The sequence below is a fragment of the Astyanax mexicanus genome, chromosome 14, assembly GCF_023375975.1.
Source record: "Astyanax mexicanus isolate ESR-SI-001 chromosome 14, AstMex3_surface, whole genome shotgun sequence".
In the NCBI taxonomy this organism is placed as follows: domain Eukaryota; kingdom Metazoa; phylum Chordata; class Actinopteri; order Characiformes; family Acestrorhamphidae; genus Astyanax; species Astyanax mexicanus.
The window spans coordinates 17,691,909-17,710,087 of record NC_064421.1 but is presented as its reverse complement, the minus strand read 5'-3'; the positions used below and the strand labels follow the sequence as shown (position 1 = coordinate 17,710,087).

The following is an 18,179-nucleotide window of genomic DNA, read 5'->3' as shown; positions in this document are numbered from 1 at the left end:
TAAATATCTATAACGAAAAAAAAAATATATATATAGCATTTCTTAGTTATTTTCTTTGCTGTAAGTTTTTTTTTTCATAAATACATTCATGAATTAAAAAATGTAAGTGTAAATAAAGCATGTTTTAGTTTTTGAATGTAGAAAAGTTGTCATATAAAATGAATTCAAATTTCTCCCAAAAATGAAAAATGGCTAATATATGTAAATACATGTTTTGTTTTATTTGTTGGATAAACCAAAACCAACCAACCACACTACTTTCATCTAGAATTCAAACAGTCCCATGCCTGAGAAAGATGTGGGATGTTATAGATACTTCTCCAAATATTCAAGGAATCAGACATTGCAGTGGGCTTTGAGGTCACAGATAAAGACTCCATGGACTTTGGCTCACAGACAAAAGCTGCATGCTGCATCAAGATTTCACCGACTCTCAGGAGATCTGAAACCTTTAACAGAGACAAAACAAGGCACATTCACAAGCAAAGAACCGAAATAATGCTGAATTTGTGGGACCTCCTGCAATGATTGTAGATGTGATTTCTGCCAGTGATGCTTGTCTGTTTGCACAGACAGTTTTAGCCAGAAGATACTAGTCACAATCATTACCATTCATTGTGCTGTCTGTCCACTGCGAGTGTTAATGCTTTCTGTAACATACTCCTGGTAAACACATGATATTGTGGTTTAAGAAATGTTCATCAGAATCATCAGAAATGAATGTCCCATCAATCTGGCACCCTCTATTACCTGGTTCAAGCTCTGATAATTTACACTGACTTGCCATGAGCATGCTGGCCTATACAGCTTATACAGATGTGGGCATTCTCAAGCTACTGCTTGATGGCTAGGGTAACACAACAGGATTAATTAATATAATGCTATCCCATAATATTTGGTATTCACAACACTACATCTAAAACTCAGGTTACTTATATACCTCACAGGATCTGGAGTGCATCTGAAGAAATTCGTCCACACATCTCATTTCTTTCAGTCTGAACATTTGTTTCTGTTGCCAGGGGTCTCTCTTTGGTTTCACCTTTTCAGAATTAAAAAAAACATAAAGAGACAGTGATCCCTGATAATTTAAGCAATACCTGCTCACGTCTATGTCACAAACATCCCGCTACTCTTGCGACTCACAGAATTCTCCAGGATATTGATGACCACATATCATATACTGTACAATATTCTGGAAATCAGGACATTGTATAATTAAGAGAGTGACAGAAGTAGTAAAATTGTGTGAAAGCGTGTCCTGATTGGTCTCCTCTTTGTGCTCAGTGGACCTACAAGAGTTCTATGTGGGTAGGATTTACATGCTGAGATTCTACAGGGCCATACGCACCCGAATATGGGGAATCCAGTTGCATTCCTTCCTGAGAGCCATGTTTGGACTTCTCCTTCCCCACTTTGTGTCTACAGCCTCTGTGCTTTCATACTGTAGAAAGGTACTCATCACATTTTGACTTTGGAAGATGGCCTTGAACTCATTTTTGACCTAAGGAAAAGGACAATAATGAACGACTTTTATACTACTGTCCATTTAAATGGTTGTTAGTTGCCTTCTATAACATATTGTAATGTGATGTTAAGTATGACAGTACCATGCTAAAGAGTTCGAAGTGATCAGCAGAAGTCTTGATGGACTCTGTATTGTACTGAATCTTGTAATGTGAGAGTAGGTGTTTGAGTTGAGCTCGGAATCCGTCTAATTTTACAGCGTGTAAAGGTACTTTTAATGGGGATCCAAACATGCCTGGAAAGATAATGAGAGAACAATGTTGGGACAAACCATTGGCATAGTACCGAAGACTGTTCTACCTGTTGCATTGATGCCACCTAGAAACGTCTGTTTAGAATGCAGTTTAAAGGTAATATATGCACAGGACTTTTGATTCCTAAAATGTACTTAACCTGAAAATTCAGCAGGTGAGCTGAAGTTTGGAAAACTGCTCTTATCTTCCTCTCTTCTCTCACACATGGGAAGATAATGAAGTACCTACAGGTACAGGTCAGAATCAAACTTTCAACATAACCTCCTATAAACTGTTATATAGCTCATCTGGCAGAAATGTTTTTGTCCACACAGTCCATAGCACACACTTACATGCAGGAAACAGTGAATGGTCTTAACTGAGTGTAGGTGGCATATAAGCCACTGCAAATAGATGACCACATCTTCTGGCATGACCACATTGATGGGGTTCCCAGTGCCTGTGAGAACCCTTTCTCTGGATACAGCGAGCCTATGAGCTCTGTGCTTAGCATCCTCAAACTCCTTTGTCAAGTGAGTCATGTGGTCCTAGAGAGAACAGGCAGAATTAAGTAAATGATAGCAACAGTGCATGCCAAATTACCAGTAGTAATACTATACAGGACGTTAAAGCCTCTGGATTACCTTGTACTGAGGATACAACTGCTCCAAGATAATAGAATGGCGACAAAATCTCTTCCACCTCAACATAAGCTGGTATTTAAACTGGGCAAGCTGATATGTTCGATCTGTAAAGAACTGATAAATATGTTAAAGTGAGCAACCTGTGAAATTAGACCGATCTCTTTACCAACTTTTAAGACTTCAAGTGCAGAAGATTGACATTAATTTCTTAACCAAACGTACCTATTTCTAGTCAGTGGTACATTTTATTAAGTACATACTTACATACTCATACACATCACAAACACTAAATTGTGTTTTGCTTGGACTTTTCGTTCAGGAAAACAAGACACTTTGCACAAACACACAATCTTAAATGCCACTGACATTCTGTTACCTGTGGAATTAACTGAAAAAATATAAACTATTCAAGATTCTATAATATATTATTATTTATTAGTAATTATTATTATTATTAGTTTGGTATTTTGGTGTAAAAAATGATCTAAAAATGCTTTCTAAAATCCTTCCTCTGGAATTTATTTTGCACACTTAATTATATAACATATTTTTCTAAACATATCTTAATCCATCCTGAAATCCAAATCCTTACTTTTAGTAATCACAACGCAAACCGCCATTAAAATGTCAACTTCATTCTCACAAGTTCAAGTTGTGTAATAAAGATTTGCTCACACATGCACAACTTATTTATCACTCTAATTTATTTCCATACTTTATTCAGTACCAACTCAACTCAACTCAACTCAACTTTATTTATAGAGCACTTTAAAAACAACAACAGCTGCAACAAAGTGCTGTACATAGCACATTATAAGATAAAAAAACAAAATACTAGAAACAATGACAAATTAAAATATAGGTATCAATAAAAAGTTTCAGATAAATCTAAGAACTAAGTAAAGTAAAAGTAAAAAAAAAAAAAAAAAAAAAAAAAAAAAGACACAAACATCTCAACTAAATTCTACCTGGTGCAGTAAGAGTGGTAAGCTCTCAGGTGTGTACTCTTGGCCCAGGCAGCTCTCCAGCTCCTTCTGAATTACCCCAGCTTGGGACACTACAGGTTTCACCCCTGCAACCTACAGTCAATGCTCAGGTTACACATCCAGACTGGACTTTCATAACTTTTCAAAGAACAAAAATAGACAAACATATAACGTGAAGATATAACATCTACACATGTGCATTATTATTTATTTATATTATTATAATTCAGCTGAATGTATTGTTTAAGTAAACTTACCTTCAGTCCTTTCTGGAGAACTTGCTGCCTCTCTGTGCGAAAATAAGACACATCCTTGGGAATGTGGACAGAGCTGGAAGTAAAGGTGTAATAAATACAACATTGGATTACACCGCATTCCTTGTACAGTACTAGCTATGTTTTGGGGTGCATTTTAGCTAATTATCTCACCTGTAAGATTTTGTGAATAATCCATGTGTTTCATTGTTTTCAATTTCAGTCCTCAACGCCTGCAGCTGTAAAGAGAGTTCAGCCTCAAGCTGCTCCACCTTCACTGAGGAGGAGAGTTTGTATGTTCTGGCTTTGACCATGTCTGCCTCAAGAGAGCAGCTTTCTGTAGGCTATGTCTGCACAGCAATGTAGCTAATGTATCTCAAACAAGCATTTCAAAGTGTCTGGTCAGCTTGAGTTCCTTCTATTCAGCAGGCCTCCTATTCAGAGAGGAGGCCCAGTGTTGTGCCACTGTGGTCATGGAGACTTGGAGATTATACTGTGTAAAGCCTACTACAGGGTAAGGCCATGCTGCCCAGGGTAACACAACAACTAACATGGTGACACAAAACAGTAACATTATTAACCTTCTACGGCATAGTAATTTTTATTTACTTACTTACTTACTTACTTATATATCTATAATGTTACATGTCATATGAACATCCAATACAATGAGGTGTATTTTTTTCTTATTTTATATTTATTATATATTATTTATTTGAATAATTCTTTTTTTTTAAGTCTGCACTTTTTGGACATTAAAGCTAGCTAGACATGTCTATCTTTTCAATAAATATCTTTAAAATGTAGAATTAGGATTGGTTCTGGTTGGTTCTGCTCGACTGTATGATAAACTATACTCTTAAACCATTGCTAATTTTTAAAATGGCCAAAACAACATTTTTTCATATGTTTTGCGTGTTTTTCCTGAAAAACGTAAAACACTGAGTTAGGAGTTTATAAAAACAAGGAATGTATTTATTTATTTACCTTTTATCCAGGGTTGTTTGCTATAATGTTTTTTTGACTGAAGAGGGCGCACCACCCCCACTTTTATCAGTCCTGTCCACGTCATAGATTAAAAAAAGGAGATTTAAGAGTAAAGCTGTGGATGTGATAGTGCTCTCCATTTCATCCTCAGCATTGGCCGAGCTGTGGGAGACCTTGTCGCGGCCCCCTCTCTCTCTCTCACTCGTATAGGTAACGAAGCTAAATGTGTTTGTGTGCTTGGTTAGCTCCGGATGCTAATCCGTGAGGGCAAGGTCGCCTTATTATAAACCTGAATAAAATAACAAAAATTACATTTCCATTTGCTACAGGTAGGTCTATTTCCCAGTTCACGAGACAGAAACATGGAACAAAAAACACTCTACGGCCCAATAGATTCAAAACAAATACATTTCTATCACAGAAAATGCATTTCCCTAGTCATTTCTTATTAATATTTAAAGAATGGTAGGCTATTTAAGGATCTACAGCTGACAGAAGGTTAGGAGTCTAAAATCTGGGTCAGTAGGGTATGTGTGGTGCAGCCTTATAAATTAATAAATATAATGTTTTTTTATATATAGCACAAGAAAGGACAATTGTATAATCATTATAGCATTTAGTAAATGCAGATGTCAATGTAAGGTTTATTAAAAATGAGAAATAAATAATTTATAATTAATTCTAACCATACTCTTCACTTTGATTTTTGTTTTATTTTTCTAAGAAAAATATATTACATAACATAATATATATATATATAATATATATAATAATAATGTGATCATATATTTTTTTGAGTAATCGTTGCCCAGAAGCTTATCATACATTGAAAAATCATGCTATAAATATAATTTTTCTTGATTGTTGCTGCAAAAATGCACACAGTGTAAAAGCTTTTAAATAAAATGTACGATATTCTTTTCACTTTTCCCCAGTATGGTTTTAAATAGCTCAGCATCCCAAATTCACTTGGATACAGCAGAAATGATTGGTTCCCAGCAAAGGTAGCCTATATCCAATGAGAAATCATCACCAAGGTGCCCACCAATGACTGCACAAGGACATATGGCACACTTTACATCTATTGTGACTGGGGGTGGGGACACTCATCATTTTCTTCTCTACAGGAAATTTCAAACCCATACATGCATTGTAAGATGCTGTGAATGAATTTCCATTCAAATAAAGGGAATGCGACTGTCTGCTGCCCATCCACAAATGTTATGTTTGCAACATATACATGTAAATAGACAGATATTCTACACATATAATGAAAACGGAATCTACATCATGCACTGTTCTAGTGATGTCTGTGCAGACAAATCTGACATATGCAGCATCTAAAGCTACTACTGATTCTCAAGACATGCATAAATAATGATGTACACTACGTGGGATCTATTATAATCACAGAAGAATGATCAAAGCAGATCATATACAGGCTTGTGCCAGAGCAATGGGACAGCAAGATCACATCACAATGTACTGAACTAAACATGGCAGTATTCCCTACACCCTAAACCAGTGTTTGAAAAAAAAAATGATAATAAAGGTCAAAGTTAGAGCCAAAGTAAAATGATAGGCCTAATATAGTACAGTACAGGCATGTGCTGACTATGCAGAAGTCAGCCACAGTATTATTTGTGTATGCTGACCACAATAAAAGACATTCTCCAAATACTCTTCATTCTTTTGTGTCCACTTTGGCTGGAAGTTAATACCTAATATTTAATGTGCAATCCGAGTGACTCAAAATGCCAGTGCCAACTGCCCAGCATAGTTTTAATTCGTTTTTTTTAGAGAGCATAGACTTTGGTTTCAATTAAGCATTCCAGTTTGCATTATCTACAGATAGGCTTAGCCAGCAAGATCAGATACCATTATGTAGATGTTTGGCAGCCAAAGCCTTCATCATGGTTAAAAGCCTTTAATAAGCTGATTGAGCACACTCTGTACTGTTCTAATGCAAACTTTCACATTTCCACACAATACCAATGGCTGGAAGACAGCCACATATTAAAAAGGGCCATAATGACCTTTATGTGATGTGATAAGACCTTTCTAACACACATCAGGGCATTCCATGTAAAGCCAGCCTGCGTACATATGCGAACATAACTTTTTGTAATATATTGCATCATATAGAAATACAGGTCAGCAGCTCAGAATGGTCAACAGGTGAAACGAGGCAGATGGGCTCTGAAGGTAAATCACCTGTCAGCCAAGCACCAAAAGCTGAGGATGCAGTGGGCACAGACCAGAATTGAAGAAAGTATAGATAGATAGATACATAGATACATAGATAGATACTTTATTTATCCCGAAGGAAATTTAGGCATCCAGCAGCAACAACACAATGACTGAAATACAGACCTTTTTGTGATGAATCACAATCTGGGTGCCAATAGAATTATTTCATGGAACAAACCTGCCTTGTGTCAACTCTAAGCTGGTGTAGAATGGCGTCCAAAATATTTCATAAACGTCCCTTTGAGATTGTAGTCTATATTTGCACGATTGTACCAAGCAATTCCTGTAGATTTTTCATTTGCATTTTCATGCTGCAAATCTTCTGTTTCACTAGTGTTCTACTGAATTCAGGTCTGGTGACTGGAAAAGCCACTGAAGAACAATGGAGTTATTGTCACATTTCTGCATACAGCTTGATTTGACTTTTGCTTTCTGACATTATGCTGGAAGTAGATATTATAAATAGTCAGCAACAGTATTCAATGATGATTGACTATTCTCAATGAGCCCAAACTGTGTCTGCAAATCTCAGAAGATCAGACCTAAATGAGGTTAAGCAGTTTTGCAATGAGTAATGAAGTAAAATTACAGTGTCCACATGTGTCAGAATGATTAAACCTTTGCACACATAGCACATAGGCATTTTCTTAATTTTACCTTGATGAGGGTGACTATTTATGCCATCAATATTTTTACATATAGTTTAACTTAACTGACAATCATTTGTGAAATCTGTTTATATCTTTAATATTGACCCCTTCACAAATACAGTCCTAATTGTGAGATCCAGGTGTTTATTCTCCAAAGTGATGCAACATTCGGCTTTAAATCTGTCTACTAATTAGCCTTCCCACGACATACAGTACATCTCCAAAATACACCTAAATAGTACAAACTCTGCACAACAAAATACAAAAAAAACTTTCTCTGAATGGACCATCACAGGTAGCCAGCACTTAATATAGGGAGGGCCTAAAATGCATCAATTTATAAATGCAATGAACAGAAAAAAAACATCCAAAGTGGGTTAAAATTATAGATTACAGATCCTGCACCCACACACATGAAAATGGACCATTATTACTGAAAGACAACAAGGACCCAGAATAAGTATAGTGCTGTACAAAGCTTTATTTACATGCACCATATCTTGTACTACCTAACTTATTCAAAATTGTAATGCACAGGGATATTTTAGCAAACACTCAAGTGTAACTATTAGATAAATAGGTTCAATACAGCAAGTCATGGCATATCAGGTGTATGGTACAGGTAATTGTTCAGTTTTCTACCCTGCATTTGTCTGAATTTCCTACTGATGTATTAAAACACAAAATAAAGATGGGACATTTTCCAAAGGGCTATAAATAAAAACGTTTAAAATAAATATGCAAAGTTCTGGTGAGCAACTTACAATACTTTGTATGGTTTTAATAGCACAGTGGAACAATGTAAACAATGTAAATGCCACCCTAACTCAACACAGCTCATGAAAAAATTGTGTTTCAGTGCATGTGACCATACTGGGGGTTTGGGTCTGAAACAGAATGGAACAAATATACATTCAAACATGATAACGAAACAACTGCGAACTTGTGATGTTAACAAGTGACTGGGGTCCCTGAATGGAACTACTGCAACTAAACAGAAACAGTAGCCTCAGTGTTGGTGAACTAATATGTTTGTTTTGTAAGTTCAACAACCTGTGTAAAATACAGTGCATGTACACACCCTAACTTGTCTGTAATACTAAAACAGGTGTGTGAACTGAAGATACTTGCTGCATATTGCCATCAGAGCAGAAATGATGCTCTTTTTAAATGCACCAACCAGTGTGCTGATATGTACAAATAAAAAGCTGAAGTGTGCCTTTGCAGCCTTAGAAGCTTATAAATGGTGGTTTCTCAGCTGTACAAAATTGTTGTAGTGGCATTCCATTAGTGTTTTTAAAATCTTACCTGTATTTGTATACTTCTAACCTCTGGAATAAATATGCTAAGCATTTCAACATACATCACAAAAACTACTTTTAAATGATCAGTCTTTTAGATGAGGTCAGGCTAGAGGTGATGGAAAAATGCACAGGATCAAGTACTGAGTTGAATAAAAATGCACCTTTGTGACTGTTTAAAAGAACATTAATGCAGTGCACCAGAATAAGGAAAAAAAGATTATTCATCACATTAAATAGCTCATTTCACTGTTTTGTGGATTGAGTCAGGGATACATCACACACACACATTGTCTTCCCTTTTTCTGGTTTACAAATGAGAACAAAGGCTGAACAAAATAATTAATGTTGAAGACAACAACATTCTCTGGAGCTTATGTTGTAAACAGGCCATCAATCTAAGAAATAATGACCAGTTTGGCAGATAACAAGTGTTTCTATCAAGGTGATGATCAGAAAGTCAAATAACTCCTAAACTACAGCTACAAATAATATTTTAAAACTAACAGTAAACTTCTCTAGGCCTAGTTATGTATAGAGTCGGCTAAGGAACAAAACAGGGTTTTAATGTATTTATTAAACAGGAACCTTTAGAGAACTGTTCAGCTGCAGTACAGTCTTTCCTTTCTTAAGTCCCTTTAGACATTGTCCTGTGATGGACAAGTCAAACTGCAAACACGTCTATATGTCTAAACTGTACACACTCCATTAGTTTGTGCATCATATTCACATCGAGATCATGACAATTCACAACATATGGCCACAAATCCATCACAATATCAACGGTGTAGATAAGTATATTGAACTGAACTCATTCCAGTAGCTTTTTAAATAGCAATTATACAGCATACTTTACAGGTCCTATGCAAAGGACAGAGTTTGAAAGGACAGGAGACTGTTTAAAGCTTTGTTCTGCCCTTAACTACATTCCAGGTGCTTAGCTGGTCACCCTGGTACCCAGCTTTGGGAAGAGGTTTGTTTGGTACTCGAGAGACTCCCTGAATTCAGGTTCGCATTTTGACTGGAAATGAGATGAGAATCGAAGCTGAACTCCAAGCCGTCTGCATCCATCAGGTCATTGCGAATGATGGTGTCCATGTCGCAATCCAGGCTCCCACTAAAGACTTCGAGATCTAGGTCAGTGGAGAATCTGTCCTGAGATGTTGACTGAACGCAGGGCACAATGCCATTGAGACCTGACAACAAGGAATCAGAAGAGCTGAGCTGCATAGATGTGCTCCTGGACGGAGACTGTTGGAGATGTTGTTTGATCAAGCTTTGGTAGTCTGACTCACATGTTGACCCCAAGACTCCGTTCACTCTCCATCCAGACAGGGAGGACTTCTTGAGCCCAGCTTGCCCTCCAGGCCCAGCTTGTAGGGCACTGCGGCGGGAGCTCTGAGAGGAGATGGAGGCACTGGCTTGTGACATCAACGGGTCAGACTGGGTTAGCAGGACATCGCTGGGGCTGTGTGGCTCAGTGCTGAGCAGATCTTGGAGACTCTGCTTACTGAAGTGAAACATAGCTTGCTTGTTCTCCTGGATTGTTTGCATGGGCGACTGGCGAAGGCCTGTAACGGATGATGTGCTGAACATGGAGTTGGGACCGTAGCTGCCGGAGGGAACCCCAAGACTGCTGCCAGAGCAGTTGAAGGTAAACACAGGGCTTCCTTGTAAGCTGGCACCATCATCTTGGCCTGGAGACTGCGAAGCTGTCAGACTAATGTTGTCCAGCAAGTCATCCATTAGGTTGTCTGAGAGGCCATCATTAAGATTCATGGTACCTGCTAGCCGGGGAAGCTCCGTTAGGCCAGTGGAAGGAGACATGCTGCTGGGACTGGAGTATAGCATGGGGGAGAGGGGCGAGTCATCATCAGGACACTCGTCCACCTCTAGGTTGGCTAAAATAGGAGACAGTCGGCCACTGATGGTGCTGGCATTGGAGTTAGTGCGGGAGCGGAAGTCTGTCCAGGTGTCAAGCTCATCGCTGCTGCGTGAAGTGGGACTGCCAGTCCATTTGGAGAGGCTGGAGGAACTCTCAGAGCTCCCATCCTGAGCAGCCTGGAGAGCAGCTTTTTTCTTTGCGGCACGGCCACGAGCACTCTTGATAAGCTTGTTGCTATTGTCCATGGAAACAGCACGCCGGCGCGGAACTTTGCCCCCTTTTCCACCATCTGGGTTGACCATCCACCATGAGCTCTTTCCTGTCCCTTCATTTTGGACCCTTACAAACCGACTGTGGAGTGACAAGTTATGTCGGATGGAATTCTGTAAAACAGTAAAGAACAGATGATAATATAATTTTGCGTATTGCTTTGCAAACTGCCAAAATAATACATGAAGATGGTGAAAAGATGTTTCTTATTAGTGAAGAGACAACACCGAGGTTCACAATAAGTTTAACTTTTGCAGGACAAATAAAATTTTTCATTAGAGGCCGCCTTTAAAATCTGCTCAGATTTTGCAATCAATATATGTGATTATTTTAAACAGATATTTTCAGAACAGAATTGTACGCAAATACTGTTTTACCCAGAATTGGGCGTTTTATGTTTTTAATTACTAATTAATTACTTTCAAATACAATGCAAAAAGATGAGCGTTATGGCTTACCATATAACTTCTACCATATAACCATATAACATGTACTTTTAACACTTGTGGAGGGGGAACTTGGTTATGAAAATCTGGTGAAGAAGACCCACAGGGTTCTGTCAGGGAAAAAGACGTTAGTCTAAGACCTAGAAAAAAAGCAAAACAAAAATTCTCACAAGCACCAGATGCATCTGCATTACAGGAGCTTTATAACTGGATATGGATAAGGATGTTGTGATGTTGGTTTCCTTTCCACAAAACAGTCATAGCACACACATAGTCGTTTGGGTGGACGGTTTTAAAGGAAGCACCTTCAACCTAGACGCAGGTCTTCTTTAAAGACTGTTGATGGTTATATGGTGCCCCAGATCACCTCTTGTCGTGCTAAAGTGTTGTTCAAGTGAAATTCACATTTATTGTGACATATTCTTATTAAACAAACAATATTACTAATTTTATATGTTTACTATTGCTATAATTCTAATATATTTAACACACTAATGTTCTAACAACAAAGTAAATTTTATTGCCATATCATCCAGGAAGTAATCAGTTCCATACACTTTGTGTTTAGCCTTTAATTAATTTGATCCTATTTTACAACAACTGGGACTATCAAAATTCGGCAACGTCTCTTGGATTATCTTGCCCGTGCTTCTCAAAGAGTGAATGGGCTATCCTGGTGACAACTAAAGCCTTTGCTTCAAGCCAATTACTGGATTTAATCCACAGAGAACTTTCTACTTTCAGATAGAACACCTCACATCTCATTCTTAACATGCGTAAGCAGTTTTCCTGTTTTACTTAGCTTAGGCCAACAATATTGATTGGACTTAACAACTAATCTGCATCCACTGGTTTGTTTACTGGCTGAATGACATTCATGCTGGATATTGGACTGTGATAGACATTTTTTCATCAAATACTGATAGTACTACATGAAACACAAAATGACTGTAACTGTTGTATAATACATAATCATTTATTTTCTTAAGAACACACGACTGATTTTGAATAGTCACATATTTCTCCAATTTTAAAAAGTCCCTTATTTTTCTATTTTTTTTCTTACTCTGTTTGATGTGGATAGCTGTACAGGTTAAATGAAGATTTTCCCTTAAATGGCATCTTCCTTCATGAATGACCTTATCCTAAACACTGTCTCTGCTATACCCTTTTAAGCTTTAGTCAATATTCCATCAAACTTAACAGAAACAGAAGGAAAACAGCCATCTTTATAGTTACATACATTAGGCCTTTATGATTTTCTTTCTTCTATATTTTATCAGCCAAATTCATAAAAAATATATATTTTATAATAGATAGGCTCTCTCCGTTTAGTTAATCGGTTATCTATTTTTTTCTTCATATCTTTTTCTGAGTTAACGACTGCCAACCTATTTAGCTTGGCTTTAATAGAACTTTGACTGTCAGGCTGCTACCCACCTCGTACATCAGCTACTGCTACCTGTCTTGAACTAAATGCCCACACTTAATCACTGACTACACTGGATTGTTGCTATTATTATTACCATCAATGATAATCATTGCTGTCATTATTGTTGTTTTCCTTGCCACCATCACAGTAGATTTCTGTAAAGCTCCCAGTATGACATCAGTTCAAAAAAGCACTATACAATATAAATCTGATATTTAAATACATTTGATATGACTTTACATGTTTACTAATGTATGTTGAATATTAAATAAAGAATCTCTTTTGTTTGTCTATTGCTTAAAATAACTATATTAAGGAGGAAATGCATTTATTAAACCACAGCCATAATGATCCAAATGTTTTTCGTGTCGAAACTGCATCTGCACATTTATTATTTAAATTGCAAACATATTTTCCCTAAATTTTTCATTTTTACATCACACACACAGACAGACAGACAGACAGACAGACAGACAGACAGACACACACCTTAGTGCAACATTTACATTTTAGTAATAATAAAAAAAAATCATTAAAGAATAACAAAAAATAATTTGTTGAAATGTCCTGTTTGTAAATATCTGTAAATATCGTGGCACTGCCTTTCCTTTCTTTCTATTCATAACCATCCACTAGCTATAAATAAAATTTCTCTAATAATGGGCTGAAATCTCTAGCTCGTCCCTCCCCCATCCTCCCTAAACCATGCTGCTGTCCCTTTTCAGCAAAGCACTACTCAGAAGAGGACTGGAGCGCCGCCAGTTTACACAAAGCTCTATCTCAGAGTCAAACACCAAGCTCCTCACATTTTGCTACACACTGACCTACATAGTTTCCAGTCAGCTGATTGATTCCTATGCTGAAGGCAGCAGCCAATAGGAAGTGAAGGTGGGGTCCGAACAGCCAATCACAGAGCTTGCATCTATAAAATCCTCATGGCTTTTCTTTCCCTCTCCCTCTCTTGGATGCGGGCAGATGCAAAAGCATGCAGATGATGTATGCTGCCTTGACTCCAGGCCACACTACTCTACAGTCACTAGTGAACGTTCACAGTTCCTTTACATTACAGGACTAAACACATTGTTTGTTCATATATATTTCTCCCTAAGTTGTAACTTGTTATTTGATGTAGATCATGCCCAGTTGTCACTGACAGTAGTGACAGACGTGATATCCCCTTTTTTCTGCCTTTAAAGCTGCAGGATTGTAAACAGCTTTCCAAATGTTTGCCTCTAATTCAAATCCAGCCAAGCCACGACCATTCATTAGACTAGATTCCATGTTGGATAAATGGTTTTCCCGGCCAGGCTAATCCCTAAAGTCAAACAAGAATGACAGAACCAAGTACAGTAAAAGCCCTCTGCACAATCATGTACCTAAAGGAAAAAGGCATGCATCACAGTTATCTAAGGGTAAACTGCTATATTATTATTACATATAACATATAGTACAAAACTGAATAAGGACGGATATGCTATGCATGGACGTCTGCATTCATGCAGGAGTTTGCACTTGCACCTAATGGGTTTTCTGTGCCAAAGGTTAAACTGATTCATCCATATTTATTTACAAATGCATCTGTAACTGTCTTTAGCTGACAAATCTCTACAGTGTTTTCCTTTTGTTTATTCTAAAAGGCCAAACTAACGAAGAAATGAGTCAAACCCCTTGTTTAAGACATGCTTTCTTTTGTGCAGATCATGGCTCTTTTGCTTAATAACAGCACACAATTCTGCAGGGAGCTTTTGCTGCATCTGCCTCTAAGCTTACCTCTCCCATATGCTGGGGTTAGATAGATGTATGCTGGTCTGAACAAATGAAATGGGAGGTGGAGGGGGTGGAGGGGTTATCATTTGCAACCTTGCTCTATTTATCTGGCATTACTAAAACGCCCTATGGCGTATCCCTGACATCACCCAGTTAATCTGCAAGCTCCACAACCCTGTTAGTACATGTTCTTCTTTATGATTTTAATTCTTTGATGCCTCCCCTACAGTAGCAATAATTGTATATGGCACTGTAACAGTAGAAGTAGCAATAGTGGTAATATCAAATAATGATATATGTAACAATATCTGAACTCAAAATGTTAAACATTTATGTTGTGTGCATTCATATTAATACAATTATCATGTTAGCTAATTACAAATGTCAATGGCAGTAAAGAAGCAGTAGCAGCAGCACAGTAATAGAAACAACCCTTTATATGAGTTTATTAGCTGGTAATGTTTCTTTGATAAAGGCAATAATCAAAAACAATGAACCACTTTGGATAAATAGAAGGTGTGCATTTGCAATACGTTGTAATTATTATAGATGATGTGACAGACATATAGCTAGATGAGTCGCTTTAAAGGTCTAATGTGCAGTGGACATACCTTCCACCCCGCAGAGCTGTTGCTGTCACCTTTGTCCTTGAAGTATGGCACAGATCTGACCATCCAGTCATAAATCTGGGCCAGAGTCAGTCTCTTCTCGGGCGAGCTCTCTATGGCTTGAGTTATGAGATCTGCATAAGAGTAGTTGCCCCACGCATTTCTGCGGGCAGACGATTTTCTGGGCTGCTGGGGCCCAAGACTGCTGAGGCTGGAGTCGCTGCCTGCAGGGGCCAGAGGCTGGACACTAACAGGAGAGCCGTGAGAGGCTTTGTTTTCAGTGGAAGCAGCAGCAGCACTGTCATTATTACCCTTTAATAGTGCAGGAATAGCAACAGCAGCACTGCTGCCTTTTAGCTCTGTACCCTGTGGGTAGCCTGGAATGTCCCCTGCGTGCAAGCTATCGCTGCCCACCACACAGCTGCTGTCCGGAGCCCCTTCATCGTCCTCTTCCTCCGGGATGATGTCCGCCTCGCTGGGCTCTGCTTTGCCCGAGCTGGAATCGGGTCGAGGCAGCGGCCAGGTGCAGGAGCGCGGCCTCTTCTGAGGCTCGAAGTCCGGGTCTATATCCACGTCCTCGGCTTCAGGCTTTACCACCAAGCCGCAGCACGCCTCTGCCATGTTTCCTCCAGCCTTTCTGAGCGCTTTTTGTGTGCGTCAATCTGCAGCCACAGCAGGGTCGCCTCGCTGTCCATTCATGGAGAGAGATTCCTCTGGAAACTGTTTTTTTTCTGAGCTGGTTTGAAAAAGCCCTAGTTAAAGAGTTTAAATAAAAAATATATTATAATAAAAATCAAACGTGCTCCTCGGAGACTTGGTGCTCACTGTTTTTGTTTTGTTTTCTAAAGAATGATCTAGTTAACGTTAGTTAGCTGGATGTTTTACTCTTCTACTCCCTCCTTCCCCTCTTACGCTCATTCATTCGCTCCCTCCCTCTCCACGTGTGCAGCCAAGCGCCAGTTATGTCTGCCTTCTCTCATTCTGGAACTAGCTAGCTCCATGTATTTAAAGCAGCTGAATGCGAATAGAAACCGCTCCGAGAGACAGAGAACTGACCAGGCTGATCTGGCGGTGCTGCTGTTGCTCAACGTTCAGCTAACCTACCTAACTATCATTAGCTAGCTAGCTCCTCTGTCTGGCTGCTTTTGCTGCTGCACTGCAAGAGCAACGGCGGCACATATGCGCCCCGGACTCGGACTCTCCCAGCAAAGCCAGAAGCGCGCTGGTAACATTATCTCCAAACGTAGCTGCCATCTTTGATAGCTAGCGTTAACTAACTAACCTAACTAACTAATATTTCCCCAGTCTTCTCCCAGCTCGCTAGCATAACTAGCTACTACTCGCGCAGGCGGAATGAATAGCGAGCAGCTTCCCAGCGCCCACAGAGCGGGGGCGAATTCATGGTGGCTGCAGGAGTCTTCCAAGCGGCGAATCATCAAGCCATCATCATCCTCCTCCGCCTCTTCACCACCCCTCGCTCCGCCGTCCGCCCGCCGCCAGCACTGCTAAGCGGCGTCTCCACCGCTCGCCCTCCCCCCAAGCGCGCCTCCATAAGCGCGGGTCCGAGTCCAGCAAGCCTCCGCTGCCCTCATCCTGGGCGATCCGATGCAACTAAAAATGCCTGGTTAATGCGCTGCTGCCGAGTCTTCCGCAGCAACAAGACGGGAGGGGGGCGGGGGGTGTGTTGGCGCTGGATGCAGAAAGTCCTGCCCCCTGGAGTCCACGTCTGGAAGTGCGCCTTACAGGGGGTCCATATATATGAGGGGAAATGTAAACAATCCAGCTCATCACAGTTATAGTCCATTCAGCGTGCTTTCCAAAGGTGTCAAAAGTAGAGGTGTGCTAAATTTAAATATCCCTGAATACCCTGAAATATTGTGCCATTTTATCCATGCCTAATTATCACACCAGGGTTCTACTTTTAGTGCTGTTCTCATTTCCAATCATACTCTGGAAAAAACAAGAGACCACTTAAAAATGATGAGTTTCATTGATTTTACCAAATTGAAAACCTCTGAAATATAATCAATACAAAGATCACAAACCATCAAACCAAGCTAAACTTTGTGAATTTTTGCACCAGGAATGGCATAAAGTTATCAAAAAGCAGTGTGTAAAACCAGGGTTATTTCACCAAATATTAATTTCTGAACTCTTAAAACTCTAAAAATCTTTTTGTTTTTTCAGCCAATTCTCATTTTCTGCAAATAAATGCTCTAAAGTTTTTTAATTATTATCAGCACCTTGAATAAGACAGGAAATAAATGCTTTAGAGCAGTTAGTTTTATATTTTATGTGACAAATAGGCTAGAAGTGATCTAGGACAGAAGTGTCCTACCAGGTTCCACCCCTAGCTTGACTGCAACCTGGGTTTTGGAATGTAGTGAGTATCTTTACAGTAAGTAAACAGTAGTTTAGTTCCACCTATTGAAGCTGAAGCCACAAAGAGGGTTTCAGCCCAATACAACGCAACCAATAAAAAAAAAAACCAGGACATTTATAAATATAAGTCTTAATATAATACAAGGTACAACAGCCTTGTATTCTTATGAATTTAGAGTGGTTGAAAAACAAGCATATAGAAATTAATTAAGTTAAAAGGTCCACTGTGTGGAGACAATTCATAAGTCAGAGGGTATGACAAAGCCAGTACCACGTTCACTCTAAGAACAATGCTCCAAATGTGTCCATTGATATAAGCAGTACACAGAATAAACTTCTATGGTTGTCTGTGTTGCAGTCACATGACAAATAGTGCACATATTTTATAGAGACATGTAATTTATTTAACATACAATATTTATATTATGAAATGGTTCATAATATCATAGTGAATGTAATGTTATTTTAATTAGTTAATTTATTTCATTCATTTAGCTAATTTGGAATATACATATATTCCAGACTGATTCCTCGTTAATAATTTAACAGTTTAACTT

At 38.7% G+C, this 18,179-nt stretch overlaps 2 protein-coding genes across 2 annotated transcripts; both read right to left on the bottom strand.

Moving 5' to 3' along the window:
- Nucleotides 1–165: 165 nt before the first annotated feature.
- Nucleotides 166–4,119, bottom strand: LOC125781057 (putative uncharacterized protein C6orf183). Its single transcript, XM_049463970.1, has 10 exons — nt 3,819–4,119; nt 3,648–3,720; nt 3,373–3,483; nt 2,405–2,518; nt 2,114–2,308; nt 1,921–2,005; nt 1,611–1,762; nt 1,352–1,504; nt 941–1,042; nt 166–449 (listed from the first exon to the last, which is right to left on the bottom strand). Exons 1-10 carry the CDS (start codon nt 3,956–3,958, stop codon nt 261–263), a joined length of 1,314 nt encoding a protein of 437 aa, XP_049319927.1. The 5' UTR covers nt 3,959–4,119; the 3' UTR covers nt 166–260.
- A 3,873-nt stretch (nt 4,120–7,992) lies between these two features.
- On the bottom strand, nt 7,993–16,898 carry foxo3a (forkhead box O3A). The gene is made up of 2 exons (XM_007251985.4): nt 15,244–16,898; nt 7,993–11,100 (listed from the first exon to the last, which is right to left on the bottom strand). Exons 1-2 carry the CDS (start codon nt 15,859–15,861, stop codon nt 9,778–9,780), a joined length of 1,941 nt encoding a protein of 646 aa, XP_007252047.2. The 5' UTR covers nt 15,862–16,898; the 3' UTR covers nt 7,993–9,777.
- Nucleotides 16,899–18,179: the final 1,281 nt, after the last annotated feature.